Here is a 20,087-nt window from a genome sequence, read left to right on the forward strand (position 1 = left end):
ACCTAACCTTCACTATGTCACCAGGACATATACAGGATACTACCCTCCACAACACTATGTCACCAGGACATATACAGGATACTACCCTCCCCAACATAACCTTCACTATGTCACCAGGACATATACAGGATACTAACCTTCACAACACTATGTCACCAGGACATATACAGGATACTACCCTCCACAACATAACCTTCACTATGTCACCAGGACATATACAGGATACTACCCTCCACAACATAACCTTCACTATGTCACCAGGACATATACAGGATACTAACCTCCCCAACATAACCTTCACTATGTCACCAGGACATATACAGGATACTAACCTTCACAACACTATGTCACCAGGACATATACAGGATACTACCCTCCACAACATAACCTTCACTCCAAATCCAAACTCCAAACTACAACCTGATTTTGGACAAAATTACCTGGAACGATTCCTACTACCAAAGATTTCCATTTCCAAGCTATCGAGCAAATGCTCTGGTAAAGAAACAACAGAGACCTTAAAACACCATCCAACCTGGAACTGAGTGAGTCATGTTAAGTCTGAAGCTACTTTTTAAAGCCAATAAGAAAAATACCTTACAATGATATATTTCACTTTAAAAAAAGGGACTGAAAGCTAAGTTAAGGTTACCAAGCTTGCTAGGAGAGAACATATCTGGTGTTTTCAGGCTTCCCTGTGGCTCAGTTGATAGAGCATGGTGTTTGCAACGCCAGCATGGTGTGTGCAACGCCAGGGTTGTGGGTTCGATTCCCACGGGGGGCCAGTACAAAAAAAAAAAAAAAAAAAGAGTATGAAATGTATGCATTCACTACTGTAAGTCGCTCTGGATAAGAGCGTCTGCTAAATGACTAAAATGTAAATATCTGACTGCAACTTCAATTAGCACTGAGGTGTGAAGTGAGAGGTGTCCAACAATGGCAGGGAGTATCACAGCCTCCCCCTCCCAAATGCAGAGGCCTTCGAAGCCCTCTCCCGCTGTTCATAGGTCATTACAACACAGCACCTTCTGGATGTAAAACAAATTTATAAGACACGCAAAGAGTACAAAAAAAAACTCCTTGTGAAAAATCAAGAGACACTTTTTTGCTGACTGTTATAAAAATGGGAACATAAAGTAACTTAATGTTCCACACAGACCATCCCCTGGCATGACACAGTGCTATATTAACCAGACCATCCCCTGGCACAGTGCTATATTAACCAGACCATCCCCTGGCATGACACAGTGCTATATTAACCAGACCATCCCCTGGCATGACACAGTGCTATATTAACCAGACCATCCCCTGGCATGACACAGTGCTATATTAACCAGACCATCCCCTGGCACAGTGCTATATTAACCAGACCATCCCCTGGCACAGTGCTATATTAACCAGACCATCCCCTGGCACAGTGCTATATTAACCAGACCATCCCCTGGCACAGTGCTATATTAACCAGACCATCCCTTGACACAGTACTATATTAACCAGACCATCCCCTGGCATGGCACAGTGCTATATTAACACACTACTCCTCTGTTAGCCTGTTGGGGCTAGGGGGCAGTATTTGCACGGCCGGATAAAAAACGTACCCGATTTAAACTGGTTACTACTCTTGCCCAGAAACGAGAATATGCATATAATTAGTAGATTTGGATAGAAAACACTCTAAAGTTTCTAAAACTGTTTGAATGGTGTCTGTGAGTATAACAGAACTCATATGGCAGGCCAAAACATGAGAAGATTCCATTCAGGAAGTGCCCTGTCTGACAATTTGTTCTCCTTCTGTGGCATCTCTATCAAAAATACAGCATCTCTGCTGTAACGTGACATTTTCTAAGGCTTCCATTGGCTCTCAGAAGGCGCCAGAAAGTGGAATGACGTCTCTCCAGTCTCTGGGCGAAAAACAGCAGGAGTTTTTGTGAGTGGTCAGGCAGGGAACAGTGACATTGGAGATGCGCGTTCATGTGAATTCTCCATGTTTTTCTTTCTCTCTTTGAATGAATACAACGTCGCCCGGTTGGAATATTATCGCTATTTTACGAGAAAAATAGCATAAAAATTGATTTAAAACAGCGTTTGACATGCTTCGAAGTACGGTAATGGAATATTTTGATTTTTTTTGTCACGAAATGCGCTTGCGTCACCCTTCGGATACTGACCTGAACGCACGAACAAAACTGAGATATTTGAATATAACTATGGATTTTTTGGAACAAAAACAACATTTGTTGTTGAAGTACAAGTCCTGGGAGTGCATTCTGACGAAGAACAGCAAAGATAATCCAATTTCTCTTATAGTAAATCTGAGTTTGGTGAGGGCCAAACTTGGTGGGTGTCAAATTAGCTAATGCTAATGCTAATGTAAAAAGCTGTTTTTTGATATAAATATGAACTTGATTGAACAAAACATGCATGTATTGTATAACATAATGTCCTAGGAGTGTCATCTGATGAAGATCATCAAAGGTTAGTGCTGCATTTAGCTGTGGTTTTGTTTTTTGTGACATTATATGCTAGCTTGAAAAATGGGTGTCTGATTATTTCTGGCTGGGTACTCTGCTGACATAATCTAATGTTTTGCTTTCGCTGTAAAGCCTTTTTGAAATCGGACAGTGTGGTTAGATAAAGGAGAGTCTTGTCTTTAAAATGGTGTAAAATAGTCATATGTTTGAAAAATTGAAGTTTTCGGATTTTCGAGGACTTTGTATTTCGCGCCACGCCTATCATTGGATATTGGAGCAGGTGTTCCGCTAGCGGAACGTCTAGATGTAAGAGGTTAACGAGGACTCTGAGTCAACCAGTTCAAGTCGGGAACAGTAATGGTACTGGGTAACCCCCAAACAGCTTCAGCTGGACTTTCACATAACCAAAGAGATATCTTATACAGCTGAGCTCTCTCTTGAGAAAGATACTCCCACCCCAAGCGTGTCACACCAGACGTCTTCATTATACAACCCCACAGATGAGCAAACCCAAGCGGAAAGTCAACCTCCCAGCACAAAGTACTACTCCCTCATAGAAATTAAGGATACATTTACCCAGCTGGAGGTAAGACAGGTGGAGCTGGAACAGCAGGTGAACACACTCCAGTCAGCACAAAAATATATAGTTCAGCTCATCAACACTGCCTCAACCAGACCCGGAGAGCTGGAGGTGGAGAGAGACATATCTGCAACTCTGGACTGTGGTGAGACAACATCAACAGGAGAAAGAGCAGGAGAAGATCAGAGCACTAGAGGAGAAGGTGAGAACGATGAAGTGTGACAGAAAACAACACATTAGAGAGGTGGCCACACATGCAGAGAAGCCAGCAGAACAGCCCACCTCAGACTCTGACCATAGCCTTGACATCACAGCAGGACAGACAAATGAAGAACCCCCAAGCCCAGGGGATCCCACCCCCTCTGAGCACCTCACGTCAGCCACCCTTATAGCCCTCCTGACAACCCCCCCACACCCACTGAGGACATACACAAGCCACAGATTGTACTCCTTATGGACTCAAAACGGGAAATAAATAACAACACACTTTTTCAGCAAAGACCCAGCATGCCTTAGACCTAACCACTTCTCCAATCTTTTTGGCCCTATAACAAAGAACAAACAGCAAAAACATATACATGATCAAATAGAAATCTTAGAATCAACTATTAAAGACTACCAGAACTCACTGGATTCTCCAATTACCTTGAATGAACTACAGGACAAAATACAAACCCTCCAACCCAAAAAGGCCTGTGGTGTTGACGGTATCCTGAATGAAATTATAAAATATACAGACAACAAATTCCAATTGGCTATACTTAAACTCTTTAACATTCTCCTTAGCTCTGGCATCTTCCCCAATATTTGGAACCAATGACTGATCATCCCAATCCACAAAAGTGGAGACAAATTTGACCCCAATAACTACCGTGGGATATGCGTCAACAGCAACCTTGGGGAAATCCTCTGCATTATCATTAACAGCAGACTCGTACATTTCCTCAGTGAAAACAATGTACTGAGCAAAATGTCAAATTGTCTTTTTACCAAATTACCGTACGACAGACCACGTATTCACCCTGCACAACCTAACTGACGAACAAACAAACCAAAACAAAGGCAAAGTCTTCTCATGCTTTGTTGATTTCAAAAACGCTTTCAACTCAATTTGGCATGAGGGTCTGCTATACAAATTGATGGAAAATGGTGTTGGGGGAAACAAATACAACATTATAAAATCCATGTACAGAAACAACAAGTGTGCAGTTAAAATTTGCAAAAAACACATTTCTTCCCACAGAGCCGTGGGGATTGACAGGGATGCAGCTTAAGCCCCACCCTCTTCAACATATATATCAATGAATTGGCGAGGGCACTAGAACAGTCTGCAGCACCCAGCCTCACCCTATTAGAATCTGAAGTCAAATAAATGTCTACTGTTTGGTGATGATCTGGTGCTTCTGTCACCAACCAAGGAGGGCCTACAGCAGCACCTAGATATTCTTCACAGATTCTGACAGACCTGGGCTCTGACAGTAAATCTCAGTGACACAAAAATAATGGTGTTCCAAAAAAGGTCCAGCCGCCAGGACCACAAATACAAATTCCATCTAGACACCGTTGCCCTAGAGCTCACAAAAAACTATACATACCTTGGCCTAAACATCAGCACCACAGGTAACTTCCACAAAGCTCTGAACGAGCTGAGAGACAAGGCAAGAAGGGCCTTCTATTCTATGCCATCAAAAGGAACATCAAATTTGACATATCAATCTAGCTAAAAATACTTGAATCAGTTATAGAACCCATTGCCCTTTATGGTTGTGAGGTCTGGGTTCCGCTCACCAACCAAGAATTCACAAAAAGGGCCAAACACCAAATTGAGAGACTGCATGCAGAATTCTGAAAAAATATCCTTTGTGTACAATGTAAAACATCAAATAATGCATGCAGAGCAGAATTAGGCCGATACCCGCTAATTATCAAAATCCAGAAAAGAGCCGTTAAATTCTACAACCACTTAAAAGGAAGTGATTCCCAAACCTTCCATAACAAAGCCATCACCTACAGAGATGAACCTGGAGAAGAGTCCCCTAAGCAAGCTGGTCCTGAGGCTCTGTTCATAAACACAAAAACCCAACCAAATCATGAGAAAAAAAAAAAACTGAGCCAACGAGAATGCTATTTGGCCCTAAACAGAGAGGACACAGTGGCAGAATACCTGACCACTGTGACTGACCCAAACTTAAGGAAAGCTTTGACTATGTACACACTGAGTGAGCATAGCCTTGCTTTTGAGAAAGGTCGCCATAGGCAGACTTGGCTCTCAAGAGAAGACAGGCATGTGTACACTGCCCATAAAATGCGGTGGAAACTGAGCTGCACTTCCTGTTCCCTGGGTGCCAAAGACATGGATTCAGAGTGGTTGTGTTAAATGTGGAAGACACATTTCAGTTGAAGGTATTCAGTTGTACAACTGACTAAGTATCCCCCTTTCCCTAACCTCCTGCCAAATGTATGACCATACATTGGGGCGGCAGGTTGCCTAGTGTTTAGAGCGTTGGGCCAGTAACCAAAAGGTTGCTGGATCAAATCCCGAGCTGACAAAGTATAAATATGTCATTCTGCCCCTGAACAAGGCAGTTAACCCACTGTTCCCCGGTAGGCCGTCATTGTAAATAAGAATGTGTTCTTAACTGACTTGACTAGTTAAATAAAAAAATATATAAAAAAATTTGAGAGAAATACTTCCCCTCAGATTACAGACCCACAAAGAATATGAAAACAAACCCAATTTTGATAAACTCCCATATCTAAAAGGCTTCCCTGTGGCTCAGTTGGTAGAGCATGGTGTTTGCAACGCCAGGGTTGTGGGTTCGATTCCCACGGGGGGCCAGTGCATTCACTACTGTAAGTCGCTCTGGATAAGAGCGTCTGCTAAATGACTAAAATGTAAAAAATAAAAAATAAACAAATGTTAAATGATATCTACTGGGTGAAATACCACAGTGTGCCATCGCAGCAAGATTTGTGACTTGTTGCCACAAGAAAAGGTCAACCAGTGAAAAACAAACAATTGTAAATACAACCCATATTTATTTTTATTATGTTTTTTTAACTTTAAATATTTGAAACATCTTTGTTCTTTTGGAACTTTTATGATTGTAATGTTTACTGTTAATTGTTATTGTTTATTTCACTTTTGTTTATTATCTATTTCACTTGCTTTGGTAATGTTAACATATGTTTCCCAATAAAGCCAATAATGCTCCTTAAATCAAAATTAGAGAGAGACCGAGAGAGAGAGAGAGAGAGACCGAGAGAGAGACCGAGAGAGAGAGAGAGAGAGAGAGAGAGAGAGAGAGAGAGAGAGAGAGAGAGAGAGAGAGAGAGAGAGAGAGAGAGAGAGACCGGGAGAGAAAGAGAGAGCGAGAGCGAGAGACCGAGAGAGCGAGAGCGAGAGACCGAGAGAGAGAGACCGAGAGAGAGAGACCGAGAGAGAGAGAGAGACCGAGAGACCGAGAGAGAGAGACCGAGAGAGAGAGAGAGAGACCGAGAGAGAGAGAGAGACCGAGAGAGAGAGAGAGAGCGAGAGACCGAGAGAGAGAGAGAGAGCGAGAGACCGAGAGAGAGAGAGAGAGCGAGAGACCGAGAGACCGAGAGAGAGACAGAGAGAGCGAGAGAGACAGAGAGAGCGAGAGAGACAGAGAGAGCGAGAGAGAGACAGAGAGCGAGAGAGAGACAGAGAGAGCGAGAGAGAGACAGAGAGAGCGAGAGAGAGACAGAGAGAGCGAGAGAGAGACAGAGAGAGCGAGAGAGAGACAGAGAGAGCGAGAGAGAGACAGAGAGAGCGAGAGAGAGACAGAGAGAGCGAGAGAGAGACAGAGAGAGCGAGAGAGAGACAGAGAGAGCGAGAGAGAGACAGAGAGAGCGAGAGAGAGACAGAGAGAGAGCGAGCGAGCGAGAGAGAGACAGAGAGAGAGCGAGAGCGAGAGAGAGCGAGAGCGAGAGAGAGCGAGAGAGAGAGAGAGCGAGAGAGAGAGCGAGCGAGAGAGAGAGAGACCGAGAGAGAGACCGAGAGAGCGAGCGAGAGACCGAGAGAGAGAGAGCGAGAGAGAGCGAGAGAGAGAGAGAGCGAGAGAGAGCGAGAGAGAGAGAGAGAGAGAGAGAGAGCGAGAGAGAGAGAGAGCGAGAGAGAGAGAGAGCGAGAGAGAGAGAGAGCGAGAGAGAGAGCGACCGAGAGAGAGAGACCGAGAGAGAGAGACCGAGAGAGAGAGACCGAGAGAGAGAGACCGAGAGAGAGAGAGCGAGAGAGAGAGAGCGAGAGAGCGAGAGAGAGAGAGAGAGAGAGACCGAGAGAGAGACCGAGAGAGAGAGAGCGAGAGAGAGAGAGCGAGAGAGAGAGAGAGCGAGAGAGAGACCGAGAGAGAGAGACCGAGAGAGAGAGAGCGAGAGAGAGAGAGCGAGAGAGAGAGAGCGAGAGAGAGAGCGAGAGAGAGACCGAGAGAGAGAGAGACCGAGAGAGAGACCGAGAGAGAGACCGAGAGAGAGACCGAGAGAGAGAGCGAGCGAGAGAGAGAGAGAGAGAGAGAGAGAGAGAGAGAGAGAGAGAGAGAGAGCGAGAGAGAGAGAGAGAGAGAGAGAGAGAGACCGAGAGAGAGAGACCGAGAGAGAGAGAGCGAGAGAGAGAGAGCGAGAGAGAGAGAGCGAGAGAGAGAGAGCGAGAGAGAGAGAGCGAGAGAGAGAGTGAGCGAGAGCGAGACCGAGAGACCGAGAGAGAGAGAGCGAGAGAGAGAGAGCGAGAGAGAGAGAGCGAGAGAGAGAGCGAGGCCCGAGAGAGAATAACAGCACCACAGTCCCTCCCTCCCTCTGCTCTCCTCTTTCTCTTTCTGAATTGGAACAACAGTCAAACAGCTGCTAGACAGGAAGGAAAAACCTGGAAAGATCTAGAAGCCATTTAAGGACAGAGAGATAGAAAGAAAAAATGAAAATACATATATTCTTGTTGTTGTATTGACCTACATTATCATATCACTGATACAGATTATATGTATAATCATTCAAAACTGATGAGTAATAATTACAGTAATAGGAATATAATAAATTATATTTTGATATAATTCTGTACCATAACATACCAAACTGCAACCTAAGTAACCTAGAATAAGCAACACCGATGATATGGCCTCACCTAGCGATCATAAGATGAACGCACAAACTAGGGGTTGGAACCGTTACAGGGAACAGAACAGAAAACCCGGAAAATAACAAAATTGTACAAGGAAGAGTAACGAAACCTAAAACGAAAGTGATCCATACTGTTCCGGGAACAGAAACTTTTTTATTTATTTTTTTAAAACACGGGAACCGGTTAATAACGTTCATTTACGTTCGAGACATTTTTTGTTTTTCTAGTCCCACAACAAAACGCCCTCACTCTTTCACGCAGAAATGTATTCCAGTGCCTGCCCCTCCCCCTAAGCTAACATTTGGAATTGTTTTAAGATGAGCGGGGTGGTGGCACTGGAATCCTCATCTCTCCCAAGTGGACATTCTCTCTTTCTCCCCTGACCCATCTGTCTATCTCCTCATTTGAATTCCATGCTGTCACAGTTACCAGCCCTTTCAAGCTTAACATCCTTATCATTTATCGCCCTCCAGGTTCCCTTGGAGAGTTCATCAATGAGCTTGACGCCTTGATAAGTTCCTTTCCTGAGGATGGCTCACCTCTCACAGTTCTGGGTGACTTTAACCTCCCCACGTCTACCTTCGACTCATTCCTCTCTGCCTCCTTCTTTCCACTCCTCTCCTCTTTCGACCTCACCCTCGACCTCATCCTCGTTTGCTAAGTCAAACGACACTGCTGGTCCTGCTCACACTGCCCTACCCTGTGCTTTGACCTCTTTCTCCCCTCTCTCTCCAGATGAAATCTCGCGTCTTGTGACGGCCGGCCGCCCAACAACCTGCCCACTTGACCCTATCCCCTCCTCTCTTCTCCAGACCTTTCCGGAGACGTTCTCCCCTACCTCACCTCGCTCATCAACTCATCCTTGACCGCTGGCTACGTCCCTTCCGTCTTCAAGAGAGCGAGAGTTGCACCCCTTCTGAAAAAACCTACACTCGATCCCTCCAATGTCAACAACTACAGACCAGTATCCCTTCTTTCCTTTCTCTCCAAAACTCTTGAACGTGCCGTCCTTGGCCAGCTCTCTTGCTATCTCTCTCAGAATGACCTTCTTGATCCTAATCAGTCAGGTTTCAAGACTGGGCATTCAACTGAGACTGCTCTTCTCTGTGTCACGGAGGCTCTCCGCACTGCTAAAGCTAACTCTCTCTCCTCTGCTCTCATCCTTCTAGACCTATCTGCTGCCTTTGATACCGTGAACCATCAGATCCTCCTCTCCACCCTCTCCGAGCTGGGCATCTCCGGCGCCGCCCACGCTTGGATTGCGTCCTACCTGACAGGTCGCTCCTACCAGGTGGTGTGGCGAGAATCTGTCTCCGCACCACGTGCTCTCACCACTGGTGTCCCCCAGGGCTCTGTTCTTGGCCCACTCCTATTCTCGCTATACACCAAGTCACTTGGCTCTGTCATATCCTCACATGGTCTCTCATATCATTGCTATGCAGATGACACACAATTAATCTTCTCCTTTCCCCCTTCTGACAACCAGGTGGCGAATCGCATCTCTGCATGTCTGGCAGACATATCAGTGTGGATGACGGATCACCACCTCAAGCTGAACCTCGGCAAGACGGAGCTGCTCTTCCTCCCGGGGAAGGACTGCCCGTTCCATGATCTCGCCATCACGGTTGACAACTCCCTTGTGTCCTCCTCCCAGAGTGCTAAGAGCCTTGGCGTGACCCTGGACAACACCCTGTCGTTCTCCACCAACATCAAGGCGGTGACCCGATCCTGTAGGTTCATGCTCTACAACATTCGCAGAGTACCATTAAACCCCTACAACTCATCCAGAACGCCGCAGCCCGTCTGGTGTTCAACCTTCCCAAGTTCTCTCACGTCACCCCGCTCCTCCGCTCTCTCCACTGGCTTCCAGTCGAAGCTCGCATCCGCTACAAGACCATGGTGCTTGCCTACGGAGCTGTGAGGGGAACGGCACCTCCGTACCTTCAGGCTCTGATCAGGCCCTACACCCAAACAAGGGCACTCCGTTCATCCACCTCTGGCCTGCTCGCCTCCCTACCTCTGAGGAAGCACAGTTCCCGCTCAGCCCAGTCAAAACTGTTCGCTGCTCTGGCACCCCAATGGTGGAACAAGCTCCCTCACGACGCCAGGACAGCGGAGTCAATCACCACCTTCCGGAGACACCTGAAACCCCACCTCTTCAAGGAATACCTGGGATAGGATAAAGTAATCCTTCTAACCCCCCCCCCTTAAAAGATTTAGATGCACTATTGTAAAGTGGTTGTTCCACTGGATATTATAAGGTGAATGCACCAATTTGTAAGTCGCTCTGGATAAGAGCGTCTGCTAAATGACTTAAATGTAAATGTAATGATGCTATTTGATTTATAATTTTAGGAACTCTTTAGCTATTATTTGTTTTAAAATATCAAATTATTTGATAAAATATTGAATTTGACCTTTATTACTATAGTCCATAGAAAGGCATTGAATAAACACATTAATAAATGGCAAAAAAAAGACTAGTCAAAAAATAAATCATAAGGAATACGATTTTAAAGTGTCTGTCCTAGTAGATACCCTTATTTACATAAGTATTCAGACCCTTTGCTATGAAACTCAATATTGAGCTCAGGTGCATCCTGTTTCCATTGATCATCCTTGAGATGTTTCTACAACTTGATTGGAGTCCACCTGTGGTAAATTCAATTGATTGGACATGATTTGGAAAGGCACACACCTGTCTATATAAGGTCCCACAATTGACAGTGCATGTCAGAGCAAAAACCAAGCCATGAGGTCGAAGGAATTGTCCGTAGAGCTCAGAGACAGGATTGTGTCGAGGCACAGATCTGGGGAAGAGTACAAAAACATATCTGCAGCATTGAACGTCCCCAATAACACAGTGGTTTCCATCATTGTTAAATGGAAGAAGTTTGGAACCACAAAGACTCTTCCTAGAGCTGGCCGCCCGGCCAAACTGAGCAATCTGGGGAAAAGGGCATTGGTCAGGGATGTGACCAAGAATCCGATGGTCACTCTGACAGAGCTCCAGGGTTCCTTTGGAGATGGGAGAACCTTCCAGAAGGGCAACCATCTCTGCAGCACCTCACCAATCAGGCCGTTATGGCCCAGCCAGACAGAAGCCACTCCTCATAAAAAAGGCACCAAAGCATGAAGAAAAGGGTCTGAATAATTATGTAAATGTAATATTTCCGGTTTTATTTTTTACAAATTAGCAACATTTTCTAAAAAAAACTGTTTTTGCCTTCTCATTATGAGGTATTGTGTGTAGATTGATAAGAAATAAAAAAAAAATATTTAATCCATTTTAGAATAAGGCTGTAACGTAAGAAAATGTGGAAAAAGTGAAGGGGGTCTGAATACTTTCCCGAATACAGACTTTTGGTGAGAATACTTGTAGTTCGGTCACCTTTCACAGCATACGCGGAAGGCTGACATAATCCACCACTGATGCAGAAGGCCTATGATATATATGAAATCCGATATCTCTAGCTTAAACTGACAGATTCATACTATAGGCCTAGGGACAATAAAAGGCCCCTCTAAAATGTACAATTTTGTCACGTCTCAAGTTGAGGACCCGTGCCATTGGCATGCTGATTTCAACCGGTCTAAATGTCCATTGCTCGTGTTTTTTGGCCCAAGCAAGTATCTTCTTCTTATTGGTGTCCTTTAGCAGTGGTTTCTTTGCAGCAATACGACCATGAAGGCCTGATTCACGTAGTCTTCTCTGAACAGTTGATGTTTAGATGTGTCTGTTACTTTGAACTCTGTGAAGCATTTATTTGGGCTGCAATCTGAGGTGCAATTTACTCTAATGAACTTATCCTCTGCAGCACACTCTGGGTCTTCCTTTCCTGTTGCGGTCCTCATGAGAGCCAGTTTCATCATAGCGCTTGATGTTTTTTTGCGACTGCACTTGAAGAAACTTTAAGTTATTGAAATTTTCCAGATTTTTGGTTCCAACCGCCATGTCTTTGTGAGACGAAGCTGGTTGAGAGAACGCCAAGAGTGTGCAAAGCTGTCTTCAAGGCAAAGGGTGGCTACTTTGATGAATCTAAAATACATTTTGATTTGTATAAGACTTTTTTGCTTACTACATGATTCCATACGTGTTAGTTCAATAGTTTAGATATGTCGCGCTGTATGAGGCAAATGGTGGTTGTACCAGACACTGACTGATTTTCTGATCATTCTTTCTTTTTTTTTTAAGGTAGCTATGGCCAACAGATGCACTGAATTCAGTGAAATACATAGTTTAGGGCCTAATGAATTTAATTCAATTGACTGATTTCCTTATATGAAATGTAAACTCAGAAAAAATCTTTGACATTGTTGCATGTTGCGTTTATATTTTTTGTTTAGTGTAGTAGTTAGTGCTTACAGACAAGCGGCTACTGTGATATTTATAGTCAATTTGAGCGGCGGACCCAGAATGTTCCATTTTCCAACAGCAACAAAGGGTAAGGCAAGGATGTCATGTGAATTGAACAGCAGGAATCTCTTTCACCATTCTGCTACTCAAGACTCTCCATCTCTCGTAGCGGGAACAAAGACAGAGATTAGAATATAGATCTGTGTCTTTACACTACACAGTAATCTCTCCTGGACCTAGTTTGTGACGTTAAAGTAGTGTTAAGAGGCCCAAAGCAAAGACTTGAATCTCAAATGTGCAACCAGAGGGAAAAAAACAACAACTCTAGACCACCTTTACTCCACACACAGAGACGCATACAAAGCTCTACCTCGCCCTCCATTTGGCAAATCTGACCACAATTCTATCCTCCTGATTCCTGCTTACAAGCTAAAATGAAAGCAGGAAGTACCAGTGACTCGGTCAATAGAAAGTGGACAGATGAAGCAGATGCTAAACTACAGGACTGTTTTGCTATCACAGACTGGAATATGTTCCAGGATTTTTCAGATGGCATTGAGGAGTACACCACATCAGTCATTGGCTTCGTCAATAAGTGCATCGATGACGTTGTCCCCGCAGTGACCGTACGTACATACCCCAACCAGAAGCCATGGATTACAGGCAACATCCGCACTGAGCTAAAGGCTAGAACTGCCGCTTTCAAGGAGCGGGACTCTAACCCGGAAGCTTATAAGAAATCCCGCTATGCCCTCCCACGAACCATCAAACAGGCAAAGCATCGATACAGGACTAAGATCGAATCGTACTACACCGGCTCAACACTCATCAGATGTGGCAGGGCTTGCAAACCATTAACCTGTTAGGGCTAGGGGGCAGTATTGACACGGCTGGATAAAAAAACATACCCGATTTAATCTGGTTACCACTCCTACCCAGTAACTAGAATATGCATATACTTATTACATATGGATAGAAAACACCCTAAATTTTCTAAAACTGTTTGAATGGTGTCTGTGAGTATAACAGAACTCATTTGGCAGGCAAAACCCTGAGACATTTTCTGACAGGAAGTGGATACCTGATGTGTTGTATTACCTTTAAACCTATCCCATTGAAAAACACAGGGGCTGAGGAATATTTTGGCACTTCCTATTGCTTCCACTAGATGTCACCAGCCTTTACAAAGTGTTTTGAGTCTTCTGGAGGGAGATCTGACCGAACAAGAGCCATGGAACGATGATGGCCCATTAGACACCTGGCGCGCGAGTTCATGTTGGGTACCCTCGTTCCAATACGTTATAAAAGAGTATGCATTCGTCCACCTTGAATATTATTCATGTTCTGGTTAAAAAAGGCCCTAATGATTTATGCTATACAACGTTTGACATGTTTGAACGAACGTAAATATATTTTTTCCCCTCGTTCATGACGAGAAGTCCGGCTGGCTTAGATCATGTGCTAACAAGACGGAGATTTTTGGACATAAATGATGAGCTTTTTTGAACAAAACTACATTCGTTATGGACCTGTGATACCTGGAAGTGACATCTGATGAAGAGAATCAAAGGTAATGGATTATTTACATAGTATTTTCGATTTTAAATCTCCCCAACATGACGTCTAGTCTGTATCGCAATGCGTATTTTTCTGGGCGCAGTGCTCAGATTATTGCAAAGTGTGATTTCCCAGTAAGGTTATTTTTAAATCTGGCAAGTTGATTGCGTTCAAGAGATGTAAATCTATAATTCTTTAAATGACAATATAATATTTTACCAATGTTTTCTAATTTTAATTATTTAATTTGTGACGCTGACTTGACTGCCGGTTATTGGAGGGAAACGATTTCCTCAACATCAATGCCATAGTAAAACGCTGTTTTTGGATATAAATATGAACTTGATAGAACAAAAAATGCATGCATTGTCTAACATAATGTCCTAGGAGTGTCATCTGATGGAGATTGTAAAAGGTTAGTGCATCATTTTAGCTGGTTTTATGGTTTTGGTGACCCTGTCTTTGAATTGACAAAACATTACACACAACTCTTGTAAATGTACTGTCCTAACATACTCTAAATTTATGCTTTCGCCGTAAAACCTTTTTGAAATCGTAAAACGTGGTTAGATTAAGGAGATGTTTATCTTTCAAAGGGTGTAAAATAGTTGTATGTTTGAAAAATTTGAATTTTGACATTTATTTGGATTCAAATTTGCCGCTCTTGAAATGCACCTGCTGTTGATGGAGTGCACCACGGGTGGCACGCTAGCGTCCCACCTAGCCCATAGAGGTTAAAGACTACAAAAGGAAGCACAGCCGAGAGCTGCCCAGCGACACGAGCCTACCAGACGAGCTAAACTACTTCTATGCTTTTTTTCCGAGGCAAATAACACTGAAACATGCATGAGAGCACCAGCTGTTCCGGAAGACTGTGTGATCATGCTCTCCGCAGCCGATGTGAGTAAGACCTTTAGAGAGGTCAACAATCACAAGGGCCAGACAGATTACCAGGATGTGTACTGCGAAGATGCGCTGACCAACGGGCAAGTGTCTTCACTGACATTTTCAACATCTCCCTGTCCGAGTCTGTAATACCAACATGATTTAAGCAGACCACCATAGTCCCTGTGCCCAAGAACACTAAGGCAACCTACCTAAATGACTACCGACACATAGCACTATTGTGAGGAGATTTTCCTGTTGCCCTGTTACCTGATGGTGCTACATGACAGAGACCCCTCAGCATGTTACATGACATAGAGACCCCTCAGAGAGGAAGGAGGAGAGGAGGGGATGAGAGGAGAGGGGGAAGCTAGAAGGTAGAGAGAGGGATAGAGGGATAGAGGGAGGAAGGAAGGAAGGAAGGAAGGAAGGAAGGAAGGAAGGAAGGAAGGAAGGAAGGAAGGAAGGAAGGAAGGAAGGAAGGAAGGAAGGAAGGAAGGAAGGAAGGAAGGAAGGAAGGAAGGAAGGAAGGAAGGAAGGAAGGAAGGAAGGAAGGAAGGAAGGAAGGAAGGAAGGAAGGGAGAAGCTTATATTCTTGGTGACAAACACACATGACATTCTCATTAGTATTCATATATATATTTATTTAGAGTACCTCTATTTACTTTGTTTCGCAATTCATGTATGAGTAGTACCTACAGGCCCTACTCATACATTCAAGTAGAGCAGCAACCCTAGCTCACTGATGCACTCCCTGAAGCACCAAGGCTACACTGCTACCTCTGCATCCATCTACTCTCAGATGTAGCTGCTGTAGTCTTCAGGTGCTGATTTTTGAAATTATTATTTTTTATTTTTTACCTTTATTTAACTAGTCAAATCAGTTAAGAACAAATTCTTATTTACACTGACGGCCTACCGGGGAACAGTGGGTTAACTGCCTTTGTTCAGGTGCAGAAGGACAGATTTTTCTTTAAACTTGTCAGCTCGGGGATTGGATCAAGTAAACCTTTCGGTTAGTGGCCCAACGCTCTAACCACTAGGCTACCTGCCGCCCCTGATTGAGATGAAGAAGTATCAACCATCAGGAGAACTACATCGGAGTCCCCAATGACTCCCTATTCCCTATATTCCTGCACAACTTTTCATCAGAGCCCTATGGATAATAGGACGTCATTTGGGATGCAGTCCTAGCTTAGGCCCTGGAACCAATTACATCCTGTCACAGAGTCATCCCGGGAACATTCCCCCCCAGAAAATAATCGGAGGGACATTCCAGACATTCCGTGGTGTTATATGGTAGTTTACCTGCCTATGGAGCAAGGAGTTCCTGGAGTCTCCGGCAAAAGCTGCTCCACCTCCTCCTCCTGCAGCTGCTCCTCCTCCTCCTGCTCCTGCTCCTCCAAGGTCGACGCAGGTCGCTGTCTGCTGCAGTCGTAGAACTTCTCCATAGTCAGCTGTTTTAAAATTAGTCTTCCACACCATAACCTGTGTTGGGTAGAATACCGGAGCTGAGTACAACATGTCTATGATGGGCGGAGAGGATTGTTGACTAATTAGAAAGCACCTTAAACAATAAATAATATAAAATACCTTCTCAGTCTCTCTCAAAACAGACACTCATTGCTCAATGAACAGGGTAATGGGCTTTGAAACTACTCAGAAAAGTTCTTCCATTGCGTTCTTCCCTGTCTATCTTAACAAGCCGTCGGTGAGTATGGTTACATGCACACAATACAATGTGATTATTGTGGATAGTCAGATTAATATAATAGTTTGATTAAAATGTTTACGTGCTTTGTAAGAAGAACGGTTTCTCCTAATAATCCTGTTTCCATGGACACGATTGGGACTCTGATAAATGCAGAAAAAAATAAATAAAAATAAATAAAAATCGCCAAATCAAATCAAAACGTTCTACCACAGCAACCATGTTAATTTTGGGAGGCATTTTCAGACATTTAAAGTTTGAATGTGAAAACTACTTCTAAGACGCCTATGTTCCAAACTCACTTCACCGGCACCGAAGAGGGAGGCTCGCTCGCAGATCAAATACACCGCTGAAACGCCGATTAAAAAGGTGTTTGCATGTCCTAATAATTAGAAATATTACTCTGAAAAACTAGGTGTTTTAAATTGGCGTATACTTATTTTGATTTTGACTTTAGGCTGATTAAGACAAGCAGTGAGAGGTCGTTACTATTGTATAATCTGCCTACTGTCCATCATCAGTTTAATTTCTAATTATTACTGTACAGTCGTGGCCAAAAGTTTTGAGAATGACACAAATATTAAAATGTTCACAAAGTCTGCTGCCTCCGTTTGTATGATGACAATTTGCATGTACTCCAGAATGTTATGAAGAGTGATCAGATGAATTGCAATTAATTGCAAAGTCCCTCTTTGCCATGCAAATGAACTGAATCCCCCCCAAAAAAAACATTTCCACTGCATTTCAGCCCTGCCATAAAAGGACCAGCTGACATGTCAGTGATTCTCTCATTAACACAGGTGTGAGTGTTGACGAGGACAAGGCTGGAGATCACTCTGTCATGCTGATTGAGTTCGAATAACGGACTGGAAGCTTCAAAAGGAGAGTGGTGCTTGGAATCATAGTTCTTCCTCTGTCAACCATGGTTACCTGCAAGGAAACACGTGCCGTCATCATTGCTTTGCACAAAAAGGGCTTCACAGGCAAGGATATTGCTGCCAGTAAGATTGCACCTAAATCAACCATTTATCGGATCATCAAGAACTTCAAGGAGAGCGGTTCAATTGTTGTGAAGAAGGCTTCAGGGCGCCCAAGAATGTCCCGCCAGCGCCAGGACCGTCTCCTAAAGTTGATTCAGCTGCGGGATCAGGGCACCACCAGTACAGAGCTTGCTCAGGAATGGCAGCAGGCAGGTGTGAGTGCTTCTGCATGCACAGTGAGTCAAAGACTTTTGGAGGATGGCCTGGTGTCAAGAAGGGCAGCAAAGAAGCCACTTTTCTCCAGGAAAAACATCAGGGACAGACTGATATTCTGTAAAAGGTACAGGGACTGGACTGCTGAGGACTGGGGTAAAGTCATTTTCTCTGATGAATCCCCCTTTCCGATTGTTTGGGGCATCCGGAAAAAAGCTTGTCCGGAGAAGACAAGGTGAGCGCTACCATCAGTCCTGTGTCATGCCAACAGTAAAGCATCCTGAGACCATTCATGTGTGGGTTTGCTTCTCAGCCAAGGGAGTGGGCTCACTCACAATTTTGCCTAAGAACACAGCCATGAATAAAGAATTGTACCAACTTCTCCCAACCATCCAGGAACAGTTTGGTGACGAACAATGCCTTTTCCAGCATGATGGCGCACCTTGCCATAAGGAAAAAGTGATAACTAAGTGGCTCGGGGAACAGAATATCGATATTTTGGGTCCATGGCCAGGAAACTCCCCAGACCTTAATCCCATTGAGAACTTGTGGTCAATCCTCAAGAGGCGGGTGGACAAACAAAAACCCACAAATTCTGACAAATTCCAAGCATTGATTATGCAAGAATGGGCTGCCATCAGTCAGGATGTGGCCCAGAAGTTAATTGACAGCATGCCAGGGCGGATTGCAGAGGTCTTGAAAAAGATGGGTCAACACTTCAAATATTGACTCTTTGCATCAACTTCATGTAATTGTCAATAAAAGCCTTTGACACTTATGAAATGCTTGTAATTATACTTCAGTATTGCATAGTAACATCTGACAAAAATATCTAAAGACACTGAAGCAGCAAATTTAGTGAAAATTTATATTTGTGTCATTCTCAAAGCTTTCGGCCACGACTCTACATGTAAAAAGTACTGAATTTGTGTGAGGGAGTATTCCAGGAGAGATGTGTGTATCAGGGTGTGTGTGTGTGTGTGTGTGTGTGTGTGTGTGTGTGTGTGTGTGTGTGTGTGTGTGTGTGTGTGTGTGTGTGTACAGTGCATTCGGAAAATATTCAGAATACACATTTTGTTAAGTTACAGCCTTATTCTAAAATGGATCGAATTTTTTAAATTGTTTTGTGCATTTGTATAAAATTAAAAAAAATGAAATATCACATTTACATAAGTATTTAGACCCTTTATTCAGTACTTTTTAGAAGCACCTTTGGCAGCGATTACAGCCTCAAATCTTCTTGGGTACGATAGCAAATTTCAATTTACAAAAAAAATAAAATAAAAAAAACCTTTGTATTTTGAGCTTCTAGTCATCAAATCTATGCAGCCTACTCAATCACTTTTTAAATCTACTGTTTACAGGCCTCCTGGGCCATATAAAGCGTTTCTCACTGTGTTCTCTGAATTCCTATCGGACCTTGTAGTTATGGCAGATAATATTCTAATTTTTGGCGACTTTAATATTCACATGGAAAAGTCCACAGACCCACTCCAAAAGGCTTTCGGAGCCATCATCGACTCAGTGGGTTTTGTCCAACATGTCTCCGGACCTACTCACTGCCACAGTCATACTCTGGACCTAGTTTTGTCCCGTGGAATAAATGTTGTGGATCTTAATGTTTTTCCTCATAATCCTGAACTATCGAACCTGCATTTTATTACGTTTGCAATCGCAACAAATAATCTGCTCAGACCCCAACCAAGGATCATGAAAAGTCGTGCTATAAATTCTCGGACAACCAAAAGATTCCTAGATGCCCTTCCAGACTCCCTCTGCCTACACAAGGACGTCAGAGTACAAAAATCAGTTAACCACCTAACTGAAGAACTCAATTTAACCTTGCGCAATACCCTAGATGCAGTCGCACCCCTAAAAACATTTGTCATAAGAAACTACCTCCCTGGTATACAGAAAATACACGAGCTCTGAAGCAAGCTTCCAGAAAATTGGAACGGAAATGGTGCCACACCAAACTGGAAGTCTTCCGACTAGCTTGGAAAGACAGTACCGTGCAGTATCAAAGAGCCCTCACTGCTGCTCGATCATCCAATTTTTCCAACTTAATTGAGGAAAATAAGAACAATCCAAAATGTATTTTTGATACTGTCGCAAAGCTAACTAAAAAGCAGCATTCCCCAAGAGAGGATGGCTTTCACTTCAGCAGTAACAAATTCATGAACTTCTTTGAGGAAAAGATCA

At 43.7% G+C, this 20,087-nt stretch overlaps 1 protein-coding gene across 1 annotated transcript in view; it reads right to left on the reverse strand.

The window, feature by feature from the left end:
- Positions 1-20,087, reverse strand: part of LOC106583797 (uncharacterized) — a 113,695-nt gene that overhangs the window by 57,116 nt on the left and 36,492 nt on the right. The window contains exon 9 of the mRNA XM_045705647.2: positions 16,290-16,469. Within this exon, the coding sequence (XP_045561603.1) occupies positions 16,290-16,469 (180 nt within the window). The remainder of the gene's footprint in view (positions 1-16,289; positions 16,470-20,087) is intronic.

Source organism: Salmo salar, chromosome 22 (assembly GCF_965601325.2).
Source record: "Salmo salar chromosome 22, fSalSal1, whole genome shotgun sequence".
In the NCBI taxonomy this organism is placed as follows: domain Eukaryota; kingdom Metazoa; phylum Chordata; class Actinopteri; order Salmoniformes; family Salmonidae; genus Salmo; species Salmo salar.